Source organism: Cydia strobilella, chromosome 15 (genome assembly GCF_947568885.1).
Source record: "Cydia strobilella chromosome 15, ilCydStro3.1, whole genome shotgun sequence".
NCBI classification, from domain to species: domain Eukaryota; kingdom Metazoa; phylum Arthropoda; class Insecta; order Lepidoptera; family Tortricidae; genus Cydia; species Cydia strobilella.
In genome coordinates, this window is record NC_086055.1 from 2,294,171 (window position 1) to 2,304,873 (window position 10,703).

The 10,703-nt window shown below is 47.5% G+C and overlaps 1 protein-coding gene across 1 annotated transcript; it reads left to right on the forward strand.

Moving 5' to 3' along the window:
* The first annotated feature begins 350 nt into the window (after positions 1–350).
* Positions 351–8,287, forward strand: LOC134747761 (plexin A3). The gene is made up of 3 exons (XM_063682394.1): positions 351–643; positions 1,084–1,174; positions 2,050–8,287. Exon 3 carries the CDS (start codon positions 2,118–2,120, stop codon positions 7,803–7,805), a length of 5,688 nt encoding a protein of 1,895 aa, XP_063538464.1. The 5' UTR covers positions 351–643; positions 1,084–1,174; positions 2,050–2,117; the 3' UTR covers positions 7,806–8,287.
* The last annotated feature ends 2,416 nt before the right edge of the window (positions 8,288–10,703 follow it).

A 10,703-nucleotide genomic window follows, 5' to 3' on the forward strand; every position in this document is an offset into this window, starting at 1 on the left:
TGCTTTTGTCATGTTTCGTTTTTTTCATTCACTCAATCAATCTATAGTCTTTGGATATAAATTCATTCGTTCTTTAATGTTGCCGACGTAGAAAATAAATGCGGTGTAAAATTTAATCACAGGTATCAAATCAGGTGAATAATTGTTAATCGTGTATTAAAATGTGACACAATCGATATAAAGAAAATAAATCAAATCTAATAATCATTCAAATCATTAAAATATTAAAATTTTAATTCTCCATAGACAATGTTTTATTTTGAACGCATATTAAGATAGTGCTGCCTCTAGTGGCGCATCAAGAAACTATAGCTTCGCCTCGGCAGTGTTCGGCTTTGCTCGGCTCAGTCACGCCTAGACTTGTTCGAAAAGGGAAACCAAATTCATTCCACGGCGAGCGATGTACGACGGCTGATGCCCTTGTCGCGGACTCATTGTGCAAACGGGCTCCTCTCCCCGGACTAGGATTTTTATAAGTGTAATGTTGTGAAATAAGTCGTCAATAGTGGTGTTTAGTGTTTGCATTACAATAACAGTGAAATACAGAAAGAATTGTGTTCAGTGGTTTACTAGTGTTGCTTTTCAATACCGATCGTGGATTCCAAAGGATTGTTTCTATAATCGAGAGATTATCAATACCAAGGTGAGTTTTAGTGTTAATCTCGCTTTACTGCAGTGAAAAATAGGTCCGCGTGGCATTTATATTGGAATGGCTTCCGACTATCGACTCGTGTGCGCGATAATGGCTGACTTTTCTCCGTTCCCTGCGTCTCGAATGCATTCGTAGTTACAACGCGCCCGTTTAGCTACTTCGCAATAGTAGCACTAGTGATAATTGTGTAGTTTTTGTATCGGTCCGCGTGCGTAGGTGGTTAGATTAGGTCGAGTGGGTGGGCAGGGAATGCAGCGAAGTCAACAAACGAAACTACGACCGGTTGGTGTCGGTCGTGGTGCGCTAGGTAGTTATAGCGGGCAGTAGGCGGCGCCGGGTCCGCTGCGCTCGTGGCGTGCATCCGCGGCTCGCGCCAGCGGATCGATCGAGCGTCCAAGCGGGCCCAGCTTTAAAATGATGTTTGTTTGCAGGTCTCCCGCTCTGCTGTCCTCGCACTATGCTAGTGCTGTTATAGCGAGCCACCATACATATCGAAGCTCATTATTCCGCCATGGCAATCCTGTGAGTATTCGTAATCGGTGTACTATCGGTGTATTTAGTTGATCCATTGTTTGTTTTTATCGTTGCCACGTTAAGTCCCGTTACGAGCATGCCATATCGCACTTTTGTTTTATCCCTCCCCTGTCTGATAATGCTGACTGAGGCTTTCGTCGGTGTGACCTTATAAAAACACTGACCGCGCCGGGACAGCCGTGACCGAACATTCCAACGACCAACCTATTTTCGTTCGGTTCATTGATTGAACGTCTAATAATAATTACAGTTCGCTTTGAATTGTCAAGGCGAGACGCTACTACGAGCCGTAAGCTGCTTTAATGATGTGAGAACAATGAGATGATTAATAGACGACCGGTCATGACTAATTGATATTCCTAATTAATCAGCTAGTAATGCATGCCAGAATAGGTTGTTAGCCGTCGTTGGAAGTGGTCACTAAGCGTCGTCGTCTGATGTCGCGAACGCTCCGATCGCACTAGACCTCTCCGAACTCGAAACTCGCGCGGACATTCGTAACACACTCGAATATAGGCTCAATAACACACGAGGGCTTTGCCGGACGCAAATATAGGTGTATCGAACATTTGTACAGTCCCGCTGCATCTCATGAGGGCATCTGACTTCTATTATAGTTACATAAAAATTACTGTTTACTTGACGCGACATCGTTTGGTCCTGTTCAGATGCTGCGGGAACCGCGCTATTCCGATATATTTTACCATCCTATGAGCTCTATGCGTCCTCGCGGTTGTCTCACTGAACGGGGCTCGGGAGTCAGACGTCGCCGTGAGATGCACGTAGCCGAGTGACAGGGTGTGGAGCGGTGCGGTGCGATGGGAAGCGGACGCGGCCCATGCTGAGCGGTGTGTCGCTTGCAGGCTCCGGGGGGCTCGCGCGGGCGGCGGGGGCGGCGCGCCGCGGTAGGCCGGGCACATGCGCGCGCGCCATGTGGCGAGCCCTGCTGGCCCTGGCGCTGGCGCTGGCCGCCGCCGCCGAGCAGGACGTGGTGCGCAGCTTCACCGACCCTTCGGCGTCCACCCTCTTCAACCACCTCGTCGTCGACCGCAACACCGGCCGCGTCTACGTCGGCGCCGTCAACAAGATCTACCAGCTCTCCCCCGACCTGGAGGTCGCGCAGTCGATCGTCACCGGCCCCGTCAACGACTCCGCCCAGTGCACCTTCGACTGCCCGCCCAACTTCATCAAGAAGCCGACCGACAATGCGAATAAGGCGTTAGTGATCGACTATGCCACCAGCCGACTCATCACCTGCGGGTCCGTGCTGCAGGGGCTGTGCTCCGTGCGCAATTTGCACAACATTTCGAAGGAGGTGCGCGAGGTTCGCGAGCCGGTGGTCGCCAACAATGCGTCGGCGTCGACGGTCGCGTTCATCGCGCCCGGCCCGCCGAATCCGCCCATGACACAGGTTATGTACGTCGGCGTCACCTTCACGGGCAACTCGCCCTATCGCTCCGAAGTTCCTACTGTCAGCAGCCGCTCGCTAGAGGAGGACCGTCTATTTATGATAGCCCGAACGGCGGTCACGACGGGCACGAGAATGTTCGTCAATTCACTATCCCGCGAACGCTATCCCATAAAATACGTGTACGGCTTCAGCTCAGAGGGATTCAGCTACTTTCTAACCACACAGCTGCGAGGCGTGGGATCGGACAGCTATTACAGCAAGCTAGTGCGAGTATGCCATGATGACGAAAATTACTACTCGTATACAGAAATTCCGATGTCTTGCACGGGCGAAGGCGGACGCAATTTTGGATATAATCTAGTGCAAGCGGCGTTCGTCGGGAAAGCCGGCTCGGTGCTAGCGGGCGAGCTCGGTATTACGGCGCAGGATGATGTATTATTCGCCGCCTTTAGCCAGAGTGAAGATATAAATATGAACACGCCGTCAGACTTGTCCGCTTTATGTGTGTATTCCCTAAAAGCGATTCGACGCAAATTTATGCAAAACATAAAGACGTGTTTTAGCGGCAACGGTTCTCGGGGCTTGGATTTCATATCGCCTTCTCATCCTTGCATTGGAACGAAATTACAGTCAATAAGTGAAGATTTCTGTGGCTTAGACGTGAATACTCCTTTAGGAGGAGAGCAGCCGGTAGAGGCGGTCCCGGTGGCCGTGTTCAACAAGAGGCTTACTGCTGTGGCGGCCACATCCACGGGCGATTACACTGTAGTATTCGCCGGAACGGCCGAGGGACATCTGAAGAAAATCGTCGTTGAGAGTGCCACTTCTGCATTTGAATATGGCGACATCGTCGTGGATGAAAAGTCACCAGTTAATAAAGACTTATTCTTTGATACTCAATTGATGCATTTATACGTAATGACTGAACGTAAAGTGTCTAAAGTGAAAGTTCAAGAGTGTAGCGTCTATAAATCGTGTTTGACGTGTCTCGGAGCCAAAGACCCATACTGTGGATGGTGTTCTCTAGAGAACAAGTGTAGCCTCCGATCGGACTGCCAGGATGCAGCCAAAGATCCCCTTTATTGGATCTCGTACCGCAGCGGGCGTTGCACTACCATTACTCAAGTGACACCGAATCAATTGCAACGAACGACTGCAAGGACATTAGACTTAGTTATCGAAAACTTGCCTACACTTAATGGACAATTTCTGTGTGCATTTACAGCTTTAGATCGTACTTTAATAACCAATGCTACTAGGAAGCCTTACGGCGTTAATTGTACTACTCCGCGCACCGACACGCTCCCACCGATCCCCGCGGGCCAGCACCACTTCACGGCCAAGCTGTCGGTGCGCACGACTCAGGGACCCGACTTTGTGGCGACTAATTTCACGTTCTTTGACTGCAACACGTACAGCTCGTGCACTCAGTGTGTTAGTTCCTCGTTCCCGTGCGACTGGTGTGTCGACGGACACCGTTGCACTCACGACACGGCCGAGAATTGTAGAAACGATATATTAGTTACCGGTGTCAGCAGAATAGGTCCCAGTTATCGCTCCGGGCCCGGTTTCTGCCCCACTATAAACTCCACTTCAGACGGCTCGAACGAAATCCTAGTTCCTTCCGGCGTCAAAAAAGCAATAAAAGTTAAAGTACACATAATCGGGCAATTTATAGTCCAGACTAGATTCGTTTGTCAGTTTAATATCGAAGGCCGCGTGACCCATGTGAATGCTCAACTTCTTGCCGATACTATATATTGTGAGCCCGTCGAATTTACCTACACGTCCCGCGCTCCTAATATTACCGCGTCTTTCGCCGTAATCTGGGGAGGTTCTAAACCGTTAGATAATCCGGATAATACTCACATACTCATTTACCGTTGTAACGATATGGCGGATAATTGCGGAATTTGTCTTGCGCTCCCTGAGAAATTTGGATGCGGCTGGTGCCAGGGCTCGGATAGGTGCGAAGTTCAAGAACAATGCGGCACGCCTAGTGTTTGGTTAAATCGTACTCAAACATGCCCTAACCCGGAGATTCATTCGTTTAGGCCGCAGTTAGGTCCGTGGGATGGGGGCACTAACATCACAATTGAAGGCATAAATCTAGGTCGCAATATATCCGATATTTATAACGGCGTCACCATTGCGGGTATTAAATGCCAACCAATTATAGAATTGTACGTTAAAACAAGGCGCATTGTTTGTACCGTAGACGGGCCTGGCGAAGAAGTACCCCGGGATGGCCCTGTTGTCGTCAGAGTGGCAGATTATCGCGGGGAATCTAAGCATCATTACGCGTTCGTCAATCCGAAAATAAACTCTATTCAACCGAAATACGGCCCGCAATCAGGCGGCACTATTTTACGTATCACTGGCGAGTATCTGAACGCGGGAAGTAACATTCAAGCTTTTATCGACGATTTGCCTTGCGCTATTCTGACTGTGACTCACGAAGAAGCAGTTTGTAGGACGAGTCATTCTTATCAGCTTAAAATGGGTACATTACGTATGCGTTTCGACAACGGTATGCGCACTTTAGAACGCGAAAAGTTTGAATACATAGAGGATCCCGAGGTAGTTGCAGTCGAATCTGGTCCGCCGCTCGCGACACAGCGCAAGCAGCCTAAAGGGATTCCATCCGGAGGCATAAAGATTAAAGTAATGGGCCGTAATTTCCATTCTATTCAGTTCCCTCGGATGTACGTATATCACGACAATCGACCTTACATCGCGCCTTGCCATAGAGTCGACTTTCAAACTCATCTCATTTGCGAGTCTCCCGGGATTGAAAGCGCCGGGCTCAGCCTAGATCCGGATAGGCCTTTGGAATTAGAATACGGTTTTTACATGGACGACGTGCAAAGTGTGCAGAATCTTACCAGCAAGACGCATGACGCTTTCCTGCTTTATCCTGATCCGTATTACGATAAATTTGATGAGGACGTAAAGTATTATAAATCAGAGTATTTGACGATAAACGGTCAGAATTTAGATAGGGCGTGTACTGAGAGCGACGTGGAAGTTCACATAGGAGAAAGCCTGTGCAACGTGACGTCACTCGCAAGACACCAGTTGACTTGTCGGCCTCCCTCGCGAGACGAACTGCCCGACGGAGTCGACACACCCGAGGTGGTCGTCAAAGTAGGTCGCCATCTCATGTATAAGATCGGCAAGTTGTCGTATTCCTCGCAGGCGGGCCTACAGGCGGCTATCGGAAAGCCAGTATTATTCGGCGTAATCGCCAGTATAGTTATACTCATATTAGTATTTGTCGTGTTTTTAGTTATGTATAGGAGAAAATCAACTGAAAATATTAGGGTACTGAAGAATATGCAGGAGCAAATGGATATTTTAGAGTTAAGGGTAGCTGCGGAATGCAAGGAGGCGTTTGCGGAGCTGCAGACTGAGATGACAGACTTGACGGGAGACGTGACGGGCGGGATCCCCTTCCTGGACTACCGTACGTACGCCATGAAGATCTTGTTCCCCAACATCGACGACCATGCCGTCCTCCAGTGGGAACGTCCAGAGCTTATTAGGAAAGATAAAGGCCTCAGAATGTTTGGACAGCTTATTATGAACAAAACATTCCTTTTATTATTTATTCGTACTTTAGAAAGCAATAGATATTTTTCAATGCGCGATCGTGTCAATGTTGCTTCCCTTATTATGGTAACTTTGCAAAGTAAAATGGAGTATTGCACTGATGTTCTGAAAACCCTGTTGGCGGAGCTTATCGAGAAGTGTATGGAGGGTAAAAGCCACCCTAAACTGCTATTGAGGCGAACTGAGAGCGTTGCTGAGAAAATGTTGAGCGCCTGGTTTACCTTCCTCCTATATAAATTCCTCCGCGAATGCGCTGGCGAACCGCTCTATCTTTTGTTTAGGTCAATGAAAGGTCAAGTAGACAAAGGCCCCGTAGATGCAATAAGCTCTGAGGCGCGATATTCGCTCAGCGAAGAAAAACTTATTAGGCAGTCGATAGATTTCAAACCGATAGCGGTGAGCGTGTCCATATCCCAACAAACGATCTTCGTGAGCGGCTTAGACGCTACGACGGAAAACGTACAAGTAAAAGTTCTCGACTGTGATACCATAAGCCAAGTAAAAGAGAAGTGTTTAGATGCCATTTACCGCGCTACTCCATATTCGCAAAGGCCGAGTCGTGACGAGCTAGACTTGGAATGGCGCACGGGCGCCTGCGGTCGATTAATTCTGTACGACGAAGATAGCACTACTAAATGCGAGGGCGAGTGGCGCAAACTTAACACCCTCAATCACTACCGCGTGCCAGATGGCGCTTGCCTCAGTCTAGTTGCTAAACAGAGCTCCGTTTATAATCTGTCCAACATGGAGAAAAACGATAAGTCGCACACTTATGAAACTCTCAATAGGGGTAAATACGGCTCCGCCAGTCCGCCGGCGAGTCCTTTCAAATACGAACACGGCGGCGGCTTCAAGTACTGGCATTTAGTTAGGCACCACGACGGTGACGCACACAAGGAAGGGGAGCGGGGAAACAAAATGGTCTCAGAGATATATCTCACGCGCCTCCTCGCGACTAAGGGTACGCTGCAAAAGTTTGTGGATGATTTATTCGAGACTATTTTCAGTACCGCGCACCGCGGCTCCGCGTTGCCGCTCGCCATAAAGTATATGTTCGATTTCCTCGACGACCAGGCTCTACAGCACGCTATCTCAGATCCCGAAGTAGTACACACTTGGAAGAGCAATTCGCTACCTTTACGCTTCTGGGTGAATCTCATTAAAAATCCTAATTTTGTGTTCGACGTACACAAGTCTAATACGGTCGATTCGTGTCTCTCGGTAATCGCTCAAACGTTTATGGATTCGTGTTCCACGTCCGATCACATTCTCGGTAAAGATTCGCCATCCTCTAAGCTTTTGTACGCGAAAGACATTCCGGTATATAAGGAGTGGGTGGAACGGTATTACGCGGATATTAAGTTGATGCCGGCGATATCGGATCAGGACATGAACGCGATGCTAGCGGAGGAGTCGCGCCTCCACACGAAGGAGTTCAACACGAACTGCGCACTGAACGAGCTTTACGCGTACGCGGTGAAGTATAACGAGCAACTGATGGTGACGCTCGAGGAGGACGAGTTCTCGCAGAAGCAGCGGCTCGCGTACCGCCTCGAGCAGGTGCACGGCCTCATGACGCACGACTACAACGTGTAGTTAGGCTCTGCTGCTCTGCTCTGCTCGGGTAGTCGCGCGTCGGCTGCCAAGCCACCCACCGCCATGTATATAACGCCCTCGCACATATCTATGCTGGCAACTTTTGTATATATTAGATAGTGTACAGTCTTAAATATTGTAATTTTTGTATAATTTCAGCGGTCCGATGTCGTTTTTTAATTTTATATAATGAACTTTGTATTGTTTTTACACGACGAACTCGGCCGGCCCCGGTCGTGCCACAGTATGCATCGTAAAATAAAATTGTGTATGTCTGTCTATGTGTGCTCGCGTCGTACGAGTTAATGTTACGTCGAATCGGTGTAAAATGTGTGTCGCAAACGAAATCGCATGTAAGCTCGCCGGCGAGCGCGAGGTTCGCTCGCCGACGGGCAATTTTTAAATTTGTACTTGCAGTCTACTTACGAAATAACCGACAGTGAACCGGTGAACGATTCCATTAATAAATATCGTCGAATGTACGTTGTGTTTTGATTGTGCACGGCGCAGCGCCAGGTCCGCAAGCCGCCCCGAGCCCCGACGAAAGCCCCCGCGGCAGTATCAGCAGGGAGGACGCACTGAACCGTCTCGCCCGGGCCTCTCGCGAGTAACCAAACCCTCGGTCTCACTCTGTGGTGTTCGCACGTCACTGTCCTCTCACATGGTCGTCGCTTTGTGTCCGTGTCGCGTGGGGCCCGGCGTGGCGCGTGCCGTGACGTGACGTGTCGTGGCGAGACGTGAGGTGACGCAGCCCTGCTGTTTCAGCCGGTACGTGCGGATCGCGGCGCGCACGGCATTCGCGGTCGTGAACAACTTGTACTGCGTCCCCGCATACGTGGTGTGGATGATGGCGCTGCGCCTGATCAGACCCTTCTGCGCCCCCCTCTATTGGAAGATCGAAGGGCTAATGTACCACTGGCTGCTCGCGATGGTGGCGCTGTGGTCGTGGACGGCAGGATATGAAAGTAAGTCATTTTCACCAACGAGCGCACGCCGAGCGGGCAACAGGAAATCGGTCACGATAACCCGAGGCTAAAAATAATTGCTCCACGCTGAGGATGCTTCCAGATGTGATGAATTACACTTTTAGTCACACTATACGTAATTTGAATACAACTTTCTTAGAAACTCCTCGTGGTCTTAATGACGAGGAAAAAGTAGTCTTAATTTAGCACAAGTAATCAACATTAAGACACTTGAATTTCATAGTCATAAAATTGTTATTACAAGCTTCTATTGCAGCAATTCAAGCATTACTCATAATGTAAGTTTTTAGCCATATTTCTTGTTCCTAAAATAAACTAACATGTGTTGCATAATTGAAACGCGATCCCGTTTCTGTAGTATAATCTACGCTTTTTTCTTTTCGCTGTAGCTTAGTCCGCCCCCGGGCACTAATGCTCGAATGGCGTTCGAAGGTAAACAGCATTGCATTGCACTTTTATGTAAACTTAACCATTGTTCGTGGAAAACTGCATTGTTTGCAGGAAAGATTCTATTACAGTTTATAAGCTCGGCGTGCCCTCAACTTTGCATTTAATAAAGTAAACAATTCACATTTGTCGACGAAAAACAGAAAGGTATAAATTATATTTTTTAAATTGCCTTCGCAACAGTATACCGTCGCTTTTCGCAATTAATTAATTCGTAATGAGCTCAGAGTACGATAAAGTAAATATTTCTGTAAGCCGAGTCGAGCGGATGTCAAACAAAGTGAACAATAAACGGGCGCTCGGCAGTTTTGTTTAAAATTAACTGATACTGTTATCTTATTAGTCTTGTAGCTGATGAATCAGGCCAATACCTACCTACACCCAGTATGTACATAGGTTCATTTGACTGATAAGTACTTTTTGCCCGAACTCTATTTCTTGTAAGTAAATTCACCTCAAATACGTTTCAAGGAATTTGATTTATGTACCATTTCGTACCTTGCCACAGTTACAATCGGTATGTAAGCTGGGATCTCATATGATATGATTACTTATCACTTTGATGATAAGGTACGAAGCGGTACATAAATCAAATTTCTTGACCGTATAATGGGCTAATTGATCAATAGTATAACCACTGGGAACAGTGTTTGGGACGGTTGCCAATGCGTTGGCCTTGTGGTTACATTATTTACTGGAATGTTACATGTATCCTTCACGAATATGCAGGTTTCATGCAGAAGTAGTACGAATTATATACCTTTATTTAACTAACTTGATACCAACTGACATTTTCTTATTAGCTTAAAGATGTTACTTAATTGGTCGTCGTTACTTACCGACCTAGTTTAATTTATCGATCAAGTTAGCGAAATACAGGCCTTACAATTAAAGTTATAATTTAACTGTTGCCTTACCAGTGTTAAACTGATATATTCGCTAACGTCTGCGTAACTTACTTTCTATACATCTCGCTCGCACTTATATGCCAATACGAGCGAGGTGTATAGAAAGTGAGTTACGCTCAGTCGCTCACGCTGGCGAAACTGGTGGTATGGCTACTGATAGATATGGGTTTCAACAGCGGTAATGTGTCTGTCTACACTAAAACTAAGACATAAAGTGTTCGTCCCTTACTAGCTGATGGAGTATGAGAAGGACGAAAGTTTTATGCCGGACGTAAAAAAGATGCTACTGGTGCAGGGTTATACATTCTAGGTTTAAAGGCAGAAGGCCACTGCGGCGTAAGGTAAACACTGTTTTTGTTGTTTTTACTCTTCATTTTAGTACCAGCGAATGTTATCAAACTTGCGTAGCATGACCGTGCGCTGCAGTGGGTTTCTGTCTAAAAAGATACATCGATGGTGAAGAAGAAATGCTCGCGGTAAGGTAAGTACCATTTATTCTTACATTAGTATCTTAGTCTCACGATGACATCATACGTACTATGACCAGGAAAAACTTA

What these genes read in the sequence shown, in the direction of transcription:
- LOC134747761 (XM_063682394.1), top strand. Translation starts at nt 2,118, where the DNA reads ATGTGGCGAGCCCTGCTGGCCCTGGCGCTGGCGCTGGCCGCCGCCGCC.